An 18,093-nucleotide genomic window follows, 5' to 3' on the forward strand; every position below is an offset into this window, starting at 1 on the left:
AACAAATACTGATATGGGCCGTCAAATTAAACGATGATAGAGGAAGAAAATACCTTCGGCGTGAATCGAGAAGTGATGCAACTCTAAGGCAATCCGGAAGTCATTTAGCCTAAAAGGACAAACGGCCGAAAATGCCAATTAGCAGAAAGGGCCCTTTGACTGAAATGGACATTTTGTCGAATTAGTCATTTGGCCGAAAATGCCGTTTGGTCGTCGTTTAGTAGAAACAACCAAATGACCCGTTCAGATAATAAAATTTTCGGTTAAACGGCACTTCCTTCTAAATGAACATTTTAGCCAAATTACCTATTCGGCCAAGTGGCATTTTAACAAAAGCATTTTCATTCAATGACTATCGACCTAACTACGGAAGGTCGTGGTGTCAATTCCATGCCCATTCCAGTCTACTACTTTGTATCTCTCATAAGTTTCTCATGTTCTTGCCATCTCTAGAACTGGATATGGACTCTAAGCCGTTTCCAGCTGTAACTGTACGAATTCAAAATAAACAAACTTTTATTTAAGGCACAGCCTGATGTGTACCTTAAAATAATTTAAATGTACATTCCGTGTATTTTATGGTAACATAATTTATGGCGAACGGTAATGACCGATACCGTTCTAATAAATGGTCCGGCGACTGTCGGCCTCTTTCAACACAAACCACCAAGCGAGTAACATCTCCTTTTACAACAGCTCCGAAACCCTTCAAGTATTTATTATAATTTAATTAACCAATCGTTCCTACGCGAGTATCTTCGTTCGGTTCCGTCTACCTCAGTAGCTCTTGCCGGTTATAATATTGGCGACGAGGAAAATCTACGAAAAGTGCGCGTGTGAGAAAAAAAAGTGCTGTTCCCCGGGCGATTGCCGGATAGGCAGTGTGCAGTTTTGCCTCCGGGACGGAGCGCGATTTAAACAGCAGCGGTACAAAAAGTTTAGACTGGTTGCAGAGCAGGTGGTAGATATCGGAACATTTCCGACTGGGATTTTCCGGAGAAGCGGTATTGGTGAAGTATAAAGGGATTGAAAAAGCTAATGAAAGCACGTTTTTGTGCTAGTGAAACACCATTTTGTTGTGTATGAGGTGTATAATAGTGATTTAATTTCATCGAAACAAAACAAACGACAACACGGAAAAGACAAAGTTTTGAAAAACATTTTTGTTGAGTGGAAAAAGATTTATTTTTCTTATTGATTATGAGATAATTATGCTTAATTAAAACTACGCCTATTGTGTTATTTTTGTAACAAAGGATTGGAACAACAAAAGAAAAGTGAAAAGTTTTTAAAACTATTTAGTTAGTGATTAATAAGTGTTTTTCTTCTTTATATTCCATACAGATAGCGGTGATTGCCGGCGGACAGGTTTTCCCCTTTGAAACTTAAGTCCGCGGAAGGGTATTTACCGGAGCACAATAAATTTTCGGGTTTGGTATTATTGGATTGTGGTAAGTTGTTTTGTGATATTGTTTCCGTGATATTGTTTCTTTTATTTGAAATTCGTATTTAAATAGTGAGAAAAGTGATTTTTTTATTTTGGTATACATTGCTCGTGAAAAAGTGCATTGTGTTGAGTAACAATTAGACAAAAGGCCGTTTATCGCATTAATGGCGGATACGCCTTAAATTGAAGCGGTTTTGATTTATTTGTTTTATTTTTTTCTCCCTTTTTGGTGAAATTTTCGGTTTTATTTTTCTTGATGATCAATGGAAGTATGTTGCTTTTGATAAATTGTGCGCAAATTATTTAAAACCAATTGAGATATTTAATTTAGGGTGCTTATATCGTACCATTTTAACAAATTATTTTGAAACATTTATCCAAATTATTTTGGGTTTATTATTTTATTAAATTTGAATTATTGGTTGGTTTTAATAGCTATAGAAATCATGTCGTACGTAGCATCAAACATCGATCCGTACCGTAAGGGACAATCTTTTGCATCATGGTTTAAGCGGTTAGGGTACCATTTTCGTATCAACAAAGTAGCAGATGCCGACAAGAAAGACCACATGTTCCTTCTTGGAGGTGATTATCTTTTTGAAGTGGCTCAGAATTTGTACTTTAGTGAGCGGTTGCTTGATGAAGCACCACTTGAAGAGCTAATCGAAAAACTTAAGCGAAAATTGGACAAAATGGATTCAGCCTTAATCCAACGTTTCAAATTTGGGTCCCGAGTACAACAGTCTGGTGAAACAGCCAGTGAATTTCTTTTTTCGCTTAAACTCCAAGCTGAGTATTGTAATTACAAGGGTGATAAACAGGATCGTATACTTGATCGCGTACTCATTGGCTTGTCGGATGACGCTTTGAGACAAAAGTTATTAGCGGAAGATGGGGACAAATTGAATCTAGCTCAAATTGAGAAAATTGTATCTGCTTGGGAGTTAGCTGCTTCTAATGCAAAAATATTAACACAAGACAATTCTTTTAAACAAATCGCTTCTATTGTTGGAAGACGTGGTAAACGCGTGGCAGATTCAAATCAAGGGTATTGTCCAGTGGGCCGAACAGGCTATAGACATTTTTCAGGTGATGACGAACGCAACGCAAAACCTTACAAGAGGTACAATAATCGCATGAATCATCGTTCGCAGACAGGACAGGCCAGCCAAATGCGACTCCAGGAACAGCGAAAACAATATGCAGTGGTTCACCCGGTGGAACTCAAAAGCGATGAGCAACCAGTAAACGACCACCGAGTGTGCTACTATTGTGGAGTTCGAAGACATGTCAGAAGGAGATGCCCGAAGCTGGAACATTTCAAGAGGAGTCCGATCAACAACATCAACTTTGAAAAAATCTGTGCGAAAAATGACGATAATTTGTCGAAAATGATGAGTTGTTTGGAAGACAAGAGTGATGATTCGGATCCAGGTGAATTACAGTGCATGCATGTTTCCTCCATTAACAAAAGTCATCCATGTTTACTAGAACTAGCTATTCAAGGCATCAATGTGCAGATGGAGATTGATAGTGGCTCTGACGTTTCCGTGATTGGAAAAAAGCTATTTTTGGCTAATTTCGATGTTCCCCTACAGAAAAGTTTTAGAAATTTAATAGTGGTAAACGGTTCCAGTTTGAAAATTGCTGGGGAAGTTGTTGTTTCGGTTGTATTTCGGAATATGAAGGCAAAATTGAAACTTCTAGTATTGGATAGTAATCATGATTTTGTTCCTTTATTTGGGAGAACCTGGTTGGATGTTTTCTTTCCCAACTGGCGTAATAGTTTTGATAAACAAGTAACTGGAAACAGAATAATTGAACACAAGAGCAACGACTTAATGATTTATGTCAAGACTAAATTGTCTGATGTTTTCATTAAAGATTTTTTGACTCCTATTAAAGGTAATAAAACCGAATTTGTTTTAAAAATTGACACACCTATTTATAGGAAAGCTTTTGACGTTCCCAATGCATTAAGGGATAATAGTGCCGATATTTGTTTGCGATTCCCATTGGAGCAGTCAGTTGCTGATTTGGACAAAAATTTTAGTGCTTGTGATACTTCTGCTGTTATGGCAGAGCAACCAAAACAGTTGATTAATACGAAATGGATTCCTTCCACAAAACTTTTTGGTAGAATACACCAAGGATTTTTCTACTACAAACATCACGTTCATTTATTGAACGTTGATGGCTTTTCAAATAAAATGGAAGTTGAATGGATGAAAAATAGAAAGGAATGTGAAAAATTGATAAAACTACTGTTAGCATATTTTGCTAAATTTGGGTTTCAGACAGAATGTCAGGTAATAGTCCGTTATTCAATCCTCATGATGTCAATAACTTTTTTGAGAGGCAAGGAATATGGGTTTTAAACAGTCCTCCGTATAATCTTGCTATTAATGGCAAGGCGGAGAGAATAGTTCGTATGGTTACGGACGTAATGAAAATGTTTCTACTTGACCCAAAATGCTCATACGCAAAACTGGAGGATCTAATTGGACTATTTATAATAAATTTTAAAAATGATATGACGATGGAAGGATTTATTTCTTCTCAGAAGGTTTTAGGCTATACTTTCAAATTGTTAATCTATATGATTAATGTAAAGCAATACAACAATAACAGTAAAGTACCATTAATTAGCTGTGATTATCTCATTGATGAACTAATTACTAGATTTAATGATGATATTGGCAAAAAGCATAGAAAAGATCTTTTGGACAGCCTGATGGCTGATGATGCCTTATGGTACAGGAACAGTAACCCTCAGGATAAATGGTTGTATGCTAATTTTCGTAAACGTATTTGTAAAAATATTTTACAGACTACAGTTGGAGGCGGAATGACTGCCACGGCACTCCGAAGTCAAATGAAGGCCGTTGGCGATGCGCACGTCCGGAGATGTCAATCGATGATGGTACATGTCGATCCCTATGTCGATGATCCCGATCCATTACCACAACGAGGAACGCGTGTCGATGAGGAGTCAGCGAAAAGCCTTTCCGGGGATTCTCGGAGTGAGCATTGTGGGGGTTCCAGTCGCCGGTCAAGCCGCATCGAAAGAAGAATAAGTAAATCAAATTTGGCGCTCGATGGCCTGCCAAGGTATTCGAAAAGAAGAAATTATATCAGATGTGATCGAATAATTGTTTGGTAAATATTTGAAAGTTACGTTTCCTTCTCAAGTCTTATAGACTATCGAAAGTCTTGAAAAAGGGAAGGATTGATGTGTACCTTAAAATAATTTAAATGTACATTCCGTGTATTTTATGGTAACATAATTTATAGCGAACGGTAATGACCGATACCGTTCTAATAAATGGTCCGGCGACTGTCGGCCTCTTTCAACACGAACCACCAAGCGAGTAACATCTCCTTTTACAACAGCTCCGAAACCCTTCAAGTATTTATTATAATTTAATTAACCAATCGTTCCTCCGCGAGTATCTTCGTTCGGTTCCGTCTACCTCAGTCGCTCTTGCCGGTTATAATAAGCCTACATTGATAAGCCTCCTACATCTCCCCTCTTTGGAAATGTCATACGATGATAGCCATCTTGAGATTCTTGATTCACGCATGGAGCTGGAAACTGGTTCAGACTGAACTTTTTCAGTTACTTCTTCGATCAGTGGAAACGGGTTTGTAGAAGATGGTTCTTGTATTGGGTCAAAGGACTGATACAGTAATATCCCGATTTTATCACCCCCTGGTGAATTTTGAGGTGATAAAACAGGGTTTGTGACAAAATTGGAAAAAAAATATTTTTTTTTAATTCATTCCTCAAATATGAATCATTTTATGCCTTGGAAAGGCCAAATGCATGAACGGTACCCGTTATTTCTTGTCAAAATTGCTTACAGAATATTTCCCAGGTACTCAGAAGTCGTTCGTAAAAAACTAAAGGCGGTGAAAGTTATTTCATGAAAATCAATGTTGTTTTTGGTATTATTTACGAAAATAAAAATATTGACAAAATTTTTTGGGCTGACAAAATCGGGTCGAAAACGTGACAAAATCGGGACGTGATAAAATCGGGTCGAAAACGTGATAAAATCGGGGGTAGACAAAATCGGGGAGTGACAAAATCGGGTCATCACTGTATATGAATTCTGGCGGGAACATGAACTTCATTATTATCCGGCATCTGTTACGATTGAAAAATGCATTTCTTCGAGCAGGATTGATTTCCCAAGGCAGCTGCTGTATTTTCTGCTCTGGAATGCCAGGAAAGTAGCTAGGACGCATTTGGTTGACATGCGCTTTTACCATCTTCTGTCTTCTATTAATTTTTCAGGATATGATATAGTGTACGGAACCTTTTCGTTCGATGACTCGACCGGGCATCCAGGGGTGGGATTGCGCACCTCGACTCGAAACGAGCAAACCATGCAAACTATCGTACGAAAGTGCTGTCGAAAGGAGGTGCGCAATGAGGCCCCAGGACTTGATGTTCCGGGAATATTGTTGGACATATACCAGATCGTCTTCTTCAAAGTTTCTTTTAACTGCGCCATGCCGACGATTAAACTGCTCATTTTGCTTGTGGTTCGTTTCAACCGGAGTAGTAGCAGGAACAGGTTTTCTTAAAAGATCCAACGTGGTGCGCATTGGTGCGCACATGTCTTCCTAGAAACGCTTCTGCTGGAGACGTCGATTTCGGTGTATTTTTAATTGGAGTGGATACACTGAAAGGAATGTGTGCAAATGCTCTAATCTAGGTGAGCCTTCCTCCTTACCTAGCTTTTTGAGGCCACGCTTGAGGGAATTGACGAAATAGTAGTACCCATCATTATGCCAGCAAAATCAATGTGTACACTTTGCCCTGCCCTGATTGCGAAAGGCCACGATTCCAATGTTGTTTTCTTCGGAAACTTTGCTGCTTCAGCACACGCTGTGCACTGACGAACAAATCTAGCTACATCGTCGTCGATATGTGGCCAGTAGATGTAACTGCGGGCCAGAGCTTTCATGAGGTCAATTCCTAGGTGTCCACGATAAAGTTGACGAATAATATGCATGAGGAACTTGAAGGGTATGACGATTCGATCGCCGAACATAACACAGTGGTCGACGACTTGAAGTCCTTCTCTTCTAGCAAAATATCCTCTTACGTCAGGAATGTCGATTTGATTTGCATGTGCTATCCAACCTTCGTTGATGAAATTTACCACTTGCTGGAGAACTGGATCCTTTCGTGTTTCAGCCACAATCAGTCACACCCACAATTTTATGTGTAATTGGAAGATTGCTGATGGTGTCGTCGAGAATGGCTTTGGCTTCGGATTCGACGTAGAGGGAGGCTATTACGTAGTCTTCGTCCAGTTTACGTTGGGTTGACATTAATCGGGATAGGAAATCTGCATAACCGAAGTTGGCTGTCGAAATGTGCTTAATGTCAGAATCATAAAGCAGCAATGTCAAGCCCCAGCACTGCAGACGGTTCACAGTGTATACCGGAATACCTTTCCTTGAACCTGCAGGAGAAAGTGGCATCCGTACAGCATCTTATGCAAACTGGTGACCGCAAAAATGAGCGCTAATGCTTCTTTTTCTACTTGGCCGTAGTTCATTTCAGCTGGTGTGAGTGAGCGAGAGGCATGAGCGATTGCCTTCACCTCACCGGTTAGGAATCGATGCATAATTACAGCACCAAGACCGTACTTTGATGCGTCCGCTGCAACTATGATCTCTTTGGACGAGTCGTAGTGGGTAAGTGGTAGGTCTGAGAGTAGAATGGTCTTGAACTGCTCAAAAGACTTTTGACATTCAGGAGTCCAGTTCCATGGGATGTCGTTTTTGAGCAGGTTATCTAGAGGAGCCCTTAATTGCTTCATCTGCTTGACGAATCGACCATAATAGTTGACTGCGCCGAGATAGGACCGGAGCTGCTTGACATCGTTCGGCGGCTGCATCTTGGAAATGGCTTCCGTTTTTGCAGCGTCAGGTCGAATACCATCCTTGTCTACGATATGTCCGAGGAACTCAATTTGCGACAGTCCGAAACGACATTTTTCGAGGCGTAAATGAAAACCATACTCACGCACACGTTCGAGGACAGCGTAAAGCTTGCGATCGTGTTCCTCTTTGGTGCGACCAGCGATAAAGATGTCGTCTAAATACGGATTGACACCAGGAATGCCAGCCACCATGCAGTCGATGATGCGCTGGAAAGCGCCGGGTGCTGACTTAACTCCAGGGGGAAGTCGATTGTACTGAAACAAGCCACGGTGAGTGTTAACCGTGAGTAGCTTTCGTGAATCCTTCTCGACCTCGACCTGCAAGTATGCGTCAGCCAAGTCAAGGTGTTGGAAGTAGCGCACCCCAGCCAATTCCGCAAAAGGTCATCGGGATGACGATCACATTCCAATTCATTATTCAATCCCGTTGAATAGTCACCACACACAGGAACCGATAAGTTGTCTGCCTTGCGTACTACGACTATCGGAGCTGCCCAGTCCGAAAACCGAACCAGAGAAATTATTCCGTTGTTCTGGAGCCTTTCGAGTTCTTCGTCTACCTTGGGAAGTGCAGCGTACGCCACTGGTCGTTTTGGGCAGTAGGAAGGGCGTGCCTCGGGCTTCAGGTAGAGCTTCACTTGCGCTTTGGTGCACCTACGCAATGTGGTTTGAAATACCTCAGGGAAATGATTCTTAAGCTGCAGTGGCGTAGCCAGAAAATTGGTTCGGGGGGGGTGAACAGTTTCTTCAACTTTGAAACGGTCTCATCCAGGGTGTACTCTGGGGGATGCTTTGGTAGAATGGTGTTCACATACTTGTCGTGCGAAGGAGAGCTTGCGAATAAGTAACCTCACACGGGTAGCGTCGTCCAGGTATTGTCCATCCTGTGTAATGAAGTCCTCGTATCTTACGTACCAAGCATCGAAGAAAATTGCTCCATCCGGATCATATTGAAAGTCTTGGATTCCGTTGCCAAAGACTCGATAATCTTCTTACTGTCGGCAGCTGGATTGCCTTGAATTTCCAGATTTTCAATCTGTTGCTGCTGCTGCTGCTGCCTCATGATGAGGTTTGTAAGCGTTTTTGTGATCCGCGTCGGGCATTTTCTAGACTTTTTTCTTGAGGGCAAGGATGTTAACAATCATTCAATAATTTGCGTTCGATCATTTAGTAGTTTATCAATAACATATTCCAGAAGCTGAATTTCAAAAATGCTGTATGGTGGACTTCTAGTGCAAAGGTTTTTCTACAACTCTGCCCAATGGTTCGTTGTTTGAATTCCACTAGTAACGGAGTTATAGCTATAGTTTCAGTAGCTTAGACTAAATGATAACAAAATTCCAATCATTTAGTTTAAGTTACTGCAACTAGCACTCTAACTCCGTTATTAGTTGAATTCTAATAGGTAACGAACCATTAGGCAAAATTGTAAAAAAAACCTTCGCACTAGAAGTCCACCATACAACATATTTTGAAATTCAGCTTCTGGAATATGTTACATATTGACAAACTACTAAATGATCGAACGCAAATTACTGAATGATCGTTAACATCCTTGCTTGAGGGTCTTCAAACTTTTCCTCGTCGCCAAATATGTTGTAACCGTAAGCAAGGAAATGTAACGAGCTTTACTGCCGCTACTCGCATATCAATCCCATTTCGGTTTTCGACACTTTAGAGTTAACACCGCGAATAGCATTTAATTTAATTTCAAGTATGATTCCACATAACATGATAAAAAATGAGACTTTGTTCGGGAGAAATGTGAAAAAATACCAAACTAACCTTGTCCCATATTGAATGTACCCGCATACCAGTCCCATTAAGAATTTACATAAGTGGGTACGAGGGCGAACGAGGCGCGATACAATCGGGCGCGGAACAGACAAAACTCGATTTTCCGGAGGAAAAAACGCCAGCAGGAAGATCGAGACCGTGAAGAGACGGAGGAACTGTACCGCGCTAATAACGCACGAAAGTTCTATGAGAAGTTCAACCGTAAGGGCCACGTGCCACAGCCCGACCTGTGTAAGGACATAAACGGGAACCTTCTTACAAACGAGCGTGAGGTGATCCAAAGGTGGCGGCAGCACTACGAAGAGCACCTGAATGGCGATATGGCAGACAACGGTGGCGGTATGGTAATGAACCTAGGAGCACGCGCGCAGGACATGCGACTTCCGGCTCCGAATCTCCAGGAAATCCAGGAGGAGATCGGCCGGCTGAAAAGCTACAAAGCCCATGGAGTTGACCAACTACCAGGAGAGCTGTTTAAACACGGTGGTGAGGCACTGGCTAGAGCGCTGCACTGGGTGATTACCAAGGTTTGGGAGGATGAGGTTCTGCCGCAGGAGTGGATGGAAGGTGTCGTCGAAGGTGTCGAAGGGCGATAAGCTGGATTGTAGCAACTACCGCGCAATCACATTGCTGAACGCCACCTACAAGGTACTCTCCCAAATTTTATGCCGTCGACTAGCACCAATTGCAAGGGAGTTCGTGGGGCAGCACCAGGCGGGATTTATGGGTGAACGCTCTACCACAGACCAGGTGTTCGCCATACGTCAGGTATTGCAGAAATGCCGCGAATACAACGTGCCCACACATCATCTATTTATCGACTTCAAAGCCGCATATGATACAATCGATCGAGACCAGCTATGGCAGCTAATGCACGAAAACGGATTTCCGGATAAACTGATACGGTTGATCAAGGCGACGATGGATCGGGTGATGTGCGTAGTTCGAGTTTCAGGGGCATTCTCGAGTCCCTTCGAAACGCGTAGAGGGTTACGAAAAGGTGATGGTCTCTCGTGTCTGCTCTTCAACATCGCTTTGGAGGGAGTAATACGAAGGGCAGGGATTGACACGAGTGGTACGATTTTCTCGCAGTCCGTCCAGTTATTTGGTTTCGCCGACGACATTGATATCATGGCACATAACTTTGAGAGGATGGAGGAAGCCTACATCAGACTGAAAAGCGAAGCTAAACGGATTGGACTAGTCATCAACACGTCGAAGACGAAGTACATGATAGGAAGAGGCTCAAGAGAGGTCAATGTAAGCCACCCACCACGAGTTTCTATCGGTGGTGACGAAATCGAGGTGGTTGAAGTAAACGTTGAAGGTCGTTGGTAAACGGGTTTGGGCGGCGCTAGTGCATATGAAATAACCTGATAGGTTTGATATCTCGAAATCTGGAATTTTTAGAATATTGCCGCCTTCTACAAAGTTGTTCGGGTGGTCAAAACCATTATGACCAACGCAGGTTTAGATTAAGATATAACCGCTTGGTGGCGCTAGTGTATAAGAAATAACCTACTAGGTTAGATATTTCCAAAACTGAAATTTTTAGAATATTGCCGTATTCCACAAAGTTGTTCGGGTGGTGAAAACCGTCATGATGCGAGCAAGTTTAGTTTTAAACACAATCGCTTAGCGACGCTAGTGTATAATAAATAAACTGATAGGTTAAATATCTCAAAATCTGGAATTTTCAGGATATTGCCGTATTCTACAAAGCTACTTGCCATAAGACGAGTTCGTACAATTCCATTTAATTCCACCACTTGGTTGTACCTTTGAGAGATACTTATTTCGACTTCTACAGTAAGGCCATCTTCAGTGTCTCGTACTTGACTCGATTCGACTCAACTCGAGCGCCAGCGAGTATTGCGGTTTCAAACTAAACTTCTGGTTTGGACTACCCTTTTAAATCTTACATAATAACCAACCTAACAGATAATTCGGATAACTTTGTAGAAGGTCACTTTCTAACTCTAACGGATTTAGAAATATTTAACCTCACAGGTTATTTCTCATACACTAGCGCCGCTATGCGTATGAATTCCAAACTAAACTAGTATCCATCATAAATGTTATGGCTACTCGAACACCTTTGTAGAAGGCAAAATCTTTCTAAGTCTTATAGATCTCGAGATATCCACCTCACTAAATTATTGCATATAAGCTAGTGCCACCTATCAGATGTGTGTCTAGCTAATCTAATAATCACAAAATGCATTACGCACATATTTATATTACAAAATTTGAAGCGCGTTCTGAAAGATTTGAAAATAAATAATAACTTTTTCCTTATTTTATTTATTTCCGTGTTTGCCTCAATAGGGCACTGCACGGAAACATCTCTTTCTCTTTCGTTCCTCATAACATTTGACGTTTACTGGCCTTGTTGTTTTCTAATTTCTTTGCAGCGAGAATGAGACAAAGCAGTCCGTGCAGTGCCCTATAGGGCACTGCACGGAAGAATCTCTTTCTCTTTCGTTCTTCATGAAATTTGACGTTTACTGGCCTTGTTGTTTTCTAATTTCTTTGCAGCTAAAAAGAGACAAAGCAGTCCGTGCAGTGCCCTATAGCAACCGGATATTCACCACCGGTGCGAAGTATGATTGCACTTCAACAACCTTGATATCAAGACAAAATTTTCAAAACGACTTATCTGCTTTTGCAAACAAAGATTCAATCGACGATTTGACGAATCTGATAGCTCTCCCACGCAAACCAACACCATCAACAGGTAACGGAATCCTTCACCTACCGATTGATGGTGTTGGTTTGCGTGGGAGAGCTATCAAATTCGTCAAATCATCGTTTGAATCTTTGTTTACAAAAGCAGATAAGTCGTTTTGAAAATTTTGTCTTGATATAAACAACCGGTGCGAGAACAAGTGCATAAACAAAATATGAACGCATTTCGTTCCTATACTAGACACTCATTTGGATACACATCGGAGGGGATCGTCTAAGAAAAATAGGATAAGTTCCAGTTGGAATGTAGAGCCGCAGAAGAAGATAAATATCATCTTTTGATGTTTATTATATGTATTTAAATCTCTCAGTTTAAATCATGCCAAGATGTCTGTCAATACTTTTGGAAGCCTATGTGACAAACAAAAACATGTACCTCCTAATACATTTTACAGTATTAAAAATAATCTATCGTAGAAGAAAACAAAACACATAAAACACAAAAATGTCCCGATTTTTCAATTTATCCTATTGACGATTAAAGGTTGCATGAAGAAGAAGAAGTCGAAGGATGATATTAGAAAAATATTGCACGGGGAAGCATACGGAATTTTTATTAAAACTCTTCTCAAAAATTCTAGAAGCGATTAAATTAAAAACGGAAAGCAGTACGGGGTTGGACTTTTCTTATACTGTGTATCAAGTATGATATCATAAAATAAAATTTAAAATCGAAAAATTGCGTTTATTATGCAGTAGAAGGAAAGTCCAACCCCGTACTGTTAACCGTTTTTAATTAAATTGCTCCTAGAATTTTTTAGAAGAGTTTTAAAAAACTTCCCGTATGCTCCCCGTGCAATATTTTTCTAATATCATCCTTCGACTTCTTCTTCTTCTTCATGCAACCTTTAATCGCCAATAGTATTTTTCCAAATTTCATCAGGGATTGATAAAAATGGAACATTACTGTATTACCTGTTTCTAGCTGTTTCCTAAAGCTACAATTACAATTTATGACTAAAGACAATTACATTTACAATTAATATGGGTGCTATAGGATGAAGAACCAAAATAGTTAACTCATCTTTTGCTTTCTGCGATGACGCAAGGATGATTACCGACAATGATGAGTTAAGTTTTTTTTACCAATTTGACATGGAACAACCTTGTGCAATTGACAGGTCTCAGAACCAGAAGTATGAATGACCTCGTTCTCCGATATTCTTTCGCAAGGAATACCCACCTATTCTCAGCTATGCTGGCTGTTCTGAATCTGCCAAAATCCTCCACAAAAAAAAATCAACATTAAATCTTCGCACTTTGAACACAAAAAGCAGTCAAATTCCTGCATAGGCAAAAACACTTGAGCTAGGCACCATATCTCCTTGACCCACCAGTAGGACCACTGTCCCCCGCACTCCTCACTGCGAACATGAGGCAACTCCTTTTATCGCACCTTTGTGGCAGAGCCCCATACGATCTTCAGCTGAATCCACAAGACACACAGGTGCTGCGCTGCCCCGTGGGGCCACATCAGAGTACTTCGTAGTCGTTTGTCGTCGAAACGACATCCAAACAGACATAAATTTAGTCGAACGCGGAACCGTGAAAGTACGTAATACAATGTTCACAAAATATGTACAGATAAAACTGCAAACTAAAGTTTTTTAACACAAAGATTTTCCTGTACGTTGTTGTAAGAATGACGAATGAAGTTAGCTTCGTGTCTTTGATGTGACTGCTGTCTGCTGCTGATCGTGCGATTTTTCGGATTTTTCAGCGCGACGAGCAACTTCAGCTGTCACCGCTGTCACACTTCGGGCCATGACGTGCGATGTTTTTCAATCATCAATTTTTAGCCATTTTGGCAAGAAATGCGCTAATATGTAAGTTACACCTACCCAAGCGTTACGCCTACCCTGCTCCAAAAGCTTTTTTGATCTTTTGATATTGCTCGCGCTCGGTTTGTGTACGTTTTCATATTTTCATAATTTTCATAGATGTAGGCCAACTTAAACAAAAACGAATTAATTAAAAAATACCTAGTGGATTCTACCATTTCTACAGTTTTTAAACAAACAAGCCGTCAATAATGTTACCAGAACTTATTTCACACTTGAAACTGCTTCCGTTGGTTGAGAGCTGCGAATCGGTTTGGCCGACCCGCTCGGAACTACAACTAATGGCTCCGACCTATGAAAGCGATTTGCGAAAACTGCAACTCCTACTGGATTGCGACCCGTCCCGCCTGGTGCAGGAATCTGAGGAAAAAGATGTACTCGATGTAAGTACTTTAATGGATATTTTACGATTCATCTCTAAAGGCGTTTGCAGTATCGTTCGATGTAGATCCCCGACGTTTCACCAACTAATTTATTTTCGTGCACTTTACCTATTCCTATTCCAGCAAAGTAAATCCTTGTCTTGTTCAGTTTCAGGTAGCATTCATAGCTTGCTGTTACGAATCCACAGCTTTCATCCTATCCGAGGAACTAGCAGCCGAACTACATACTCTGCGGGATGAGTTTGTTTGGGATAAGCTCATGCTGATGACCACCAGCGAGATTTTGATTTCCCGGTTGTTCAATTATTACCGAAAAATGCTTACTGGAGAAGAATGGTACTATCAGTTTGGAGACCTGTGCAGTTTCTGTGGTTTTGTATGGGATTTGGTTCACTTTTATCAAGATATGAGCTACATAAATCGGAATGCCATGGAACTGATCGAGCGGATTTGCTGCCGATTGATGCACTCAAAACGACCTCAGCTGTTCGTTAAAGGCGTGATGCTTTTGGAGGAATGCATACACAAAGCCCGAGGCCATTCCCTGGTGGACTACGAGATGGTTTACAAGGAACTGAACAGACAAACCTGGCGTTTGTTCGAGGGCGATGAGAGAATTCAAAAGGCGTGTGTTGTGATGCTGACGGGGATGTTGGAATGCGTGAGGGTACTTGAGGTGGACAGGAACCAATTGATGACGCTGATTTCGAACTTCACTCAATTTAGTCGTGCCGATGAAATGGTGGAAATCCTACTGAAAGGATTGAAACAGTCGAATGCCGTAGAATGTTCGATGGCGCTTATGGACGTTTTGTTGCAACTGCTTTCCATAGACCACGAAAGTCTACAAGTAGTGCCGGATGCTTCTGTGACGGAATACAGCCTAGATGAGATGTATTTCCCGTTGGTGATAATGAACGAGATGCAGAAAATTGATTTAAATTCCACTGACTGGTGGAAGGACATCATTGAACAGAACAAAGGACGTTTCCATCGCTGGACCAAAAAACTCGTCCGATTGTTCATCTCAGAAATTGAAAAATTTGAGAATTTTCATGTTGCGCATAATCAGGTAGAGTTCTTATCTAACAATTTGAACATTTTGGTTTTTACCCAACTCTCAAAACATCTCTTTCTAGTACATCTCCTATTTGATGTTATTCACTTTCCACGTCGGAGCATCGGAACCACCAGAACAAGCGTCCATCATTTTTCAACAAATGGTGACCTTCGCTAGAAAAATGGTGAACCGCATAGATTCGATGATTTCTGGCGACAAACAGTCAACCATTGATTCCACCACACTGAGGAACTGTATGCGGCTAGTGGCTGCAAATGTGGCTTGCGTAAAGAACTACAAGCAATTTATAACGGTTGCTGAATCGGGAGATGATATCGACCACCTTTCAAAGCTCCAGTCGCTCCGTTTGAATCAACTTCTGAAGAAAACTCGATTTTGGTAAGCATGAGGCTACAGTCTCATTTTACAATTGATTTCAATATGTTACACATTTTGTTTTATCTCTTCGATATTCGAATTTGTAATTTAAATGAACTGAAATAAAAATGGATTGATAACATGATCAGTTCCCGTTGCTTAAGATGGAGAATGATGCTAAGGTTTATCGCCTTGGCGATGATGAAAAACTACCCGTAGGTAGGGTCATTTTCGTCCAACCAGATACTATAGCTATAGAAGCTATAGCTTCCTCCTAAGCTGTTAGAAACCTTCCGTAGTTGATGGGAAGATATTTAATAATGTGTTCGAGTATAAAGCAGATCATGCTGAGTTTAAATCCCGGCACGGTCTAGGAAATTTTCGGGGTGAAAATTGTGGGGTTTGAGTAAGTTACCATCAGCGTGTGATTATATATTTAAACTTCACCAGCAAGCCATGACTCGGCCTCTTCCAGTCAGATCGTGCACGCGCACTCACGAGCAGCTGCTGTCATCGCATTTCGCTCCGGCCATTTGGGGTCGTACATTTGGCGATACTGCCGGTTTATTTTTTAGATCCTGACGCTTATTTCAAAAGGTGAGTTGAATTGGTTAATGTGCGAAAAATAAAATATTGTGCCTTGCAACAAACTGACAACTTTCGTGATCATTTTTCAAGACTATCATAGATGTGCAAAATTTATCCGCAGTACAAATAGCACGTTCTATCAGAGCATTCATCACAATCCAACACGTGGCGACCGAATTTCCAAAAATATCAAAGAATTTTTTTCTGAAGGTATGTTTTTCTTAGGCGATAGGTTAGGTTGCCAGGTTAGATTTCGGTCGACTTCTTTTATTTCTGTATTAAGGCTCCGCAAAAGATATTTTAGTTACTAGATAAAGATTGTCGCTTCGGTTCCCTTTGTTCTGCTGTCCGAAACATGTGTGGTACTGTTGCCGTGGGTAATTCCGACGGCCCTGAAAGGGTGAATGATGCGAACGCGACCGACGTAGGATGCGGCGAACGTGTTTCGTTTTGTTGTCGTTTAGCGTCGCCGCAGCTCATACAGCGCGAGACGGCCACAACAAGATTGTTAATGTTGGGAATGAAGATAGAAGGAAGATGGTTGTTTCTCCATAAAAATGAAATGGTGTCTTTTGTATGATTGTGAATGAGTTGTTTTGAAATGTGTTGAGCATTGTAAATGTTTCTGAGTGAGGAAAAGTATGATGTATTATTGATGTAATTTGTGATTTGTAGATCGTTGCTGGTGCGAGGTAGATAGCAGGAAGAGGTTTGTTGTTGTGGGAGAAAACTAGATTGTATGTTTATTGTATTGTTTATATGTTTAAGTAATAATGAAAATATATTTTTAGTTGAGTTCGTTCACCAACCCACTTGAGATCGTTTTCTTGCACCCGGAGGGTGTAACAGGTACATACCTGTCAAATCGTATGGATTTTCCTTCTTTGACATTTATCTCCCCTATCCTCGCCAGCAAAAGATGTTCCGGACAGCGACGACAGCGACAATCTTTATCTAGTAACTAAAATATCTTTTGGCTCCGCCGCCATGAGCTTCTGGGTGTATATCTGCTGCAATGTCCCGCTGGGTTTCAATCTACTGCACTCAGCAGGCTTCGTACTGTGTCTCGATGAGGCCGATGTTTTTCTCAGGAACCCCCTTGCGTCTCGTGGAATTCTTTGACCTTTTCTAGGATGACACGGAGCGTGACAATATGGTCCACACAGGATCTTCCGGCACGGAATCCGGCCTGCTGCCGCCGGAGGGCTGCTTCGATCTTCTCCTGAATCCGGACTAGGATAACTTTGCACAGAACTTTGAGAACGATACACAGTAACATAATGCCTCGCCAGTTATCGTATACAGTCAGGTCACCCTTTTTAGGCACCTTCAACAAGATACCTTCCATTCAGTCGACCGAAAGTCGAGTCGAGTCGAGTGAAAGTTGCGGTTTCCCATATATTACGAGACGGTGCAGTAGTTGAGCGGATGTCATGGGGTCAGCTTTGAGCATCTCGGCTGATATGCGATCGACTATGCGAGTTTCGGTATTGACGCATGTTATACGTCGGATCCTAAGCAGATCATGCCGAGGTGGTGGTGGCCTGACGGGCACTCGACAAAGTTGTTCGCGTTTCAGCTGGTCAATTGGATCGGTCAATAACTGACCATTCGCGTCTTTCACAGGCATCGTTGCATTCATCTTCACCCCTCTTAAGCGTCGTTAGATATCGTAGAAGACCTTGCTGCAGCTCTCTTACTCTCTCCTTCGTCGCCGAGAGGGTCCACCCAAGCTATTTTAAATTACAGTGACCAGAACTTTCTTGGGCCAATCCGGGACACATTAACCTTACTCACTATAAACTTTGAAAGCGTAACAAATCGCTTCAGAACGGATTATTCTCTTTTCAACCAAAACATCCAGCATGATGTTAATTACCGTGACATG

At 41.3% G+C, this 18,093-nt stretch overlaps 3 protein-coding genes across 5 annotated transcripts in view; 1 reads left to right on the forward strand and 2 right to left on the reverse strand.

Annotated features, from left to right (window-relative positions):
• The window catches only part of LOC134224234 (ubiquitin carboxyl-terminal hydrolase 20), a 32,206-nt gene extending 18,539 nt beyond the window's left edge, over positions 1 to 13,667 (reverse strand). For 2 of the 3 annotated variants that reach the window (XM_062703549.1, XM_062703550.1), the window contains exon 1: positions 13,139 to 13,667. The gene's annotated coding sequence lies outside the window, so the exon portion shown is untranslated. The remainder of the gene's footprint in view (positions 1 to 13,138) is intronic. The other variant, XM_062703551.1, reaches the window with a different exon arrangement.
• On the reverse strand, positions 6,304 to 8,473 carry LOC134222095 (uncharacterized protein K02A2.6-like). Its single transcript, XM_062701239.1, is given in 3 exon segments — positions 6,304 to 7,793; positions 7,796 to 8,161; positions 8,326 to 8,473. Coding segments are annotated over 3 exon segments (1,413 nt in total). The 3' UTR covers positions 6,304 to 6,894.
• A 158-nt stretch (positions 13,668 to 13,825) lies between the features above and the next one.
• On the forward strand, positions 13,826 to 15,762 carry LOC134226727 (uncharacterized). Its single transcript, XM_062707684.1, has 3 exons — positions 13,826 to 14,179; positions 14,328 to 15,251; positions 15,319 to 15,762. Exons 1-3 carry the CDS (start codon positions 13,988 to 13,990, stop codon positions 15,640 to 15,642), a joined length of 1,440 nt encoding a protein of 479 aa, XP_062563668.1. The 5' UTR covers positions 13,826 to 13,987; the 3' UTR covers positions 15,643 to 15,762.
• The last annotated feature ends 2,331 nt before the right edge of the window (positions 15,763 to 18,093 follow it).

Source organism: Armigeres subalbatus, chromosome 3 (genome assembly GCF_024139115.2).
Source record: "Armigeres subalbatus isolate Guangzhou_Male chromosome 3, GZ_Asu_2, whole genome shotgun sequence".
Taxonomy (NCBI): domain Eukaryota; kingdom Metazoa; phylum Arthropoda; class Insecta; order Diptera; family Culicidae; genus Armigeres; species Armigeres subalbatus.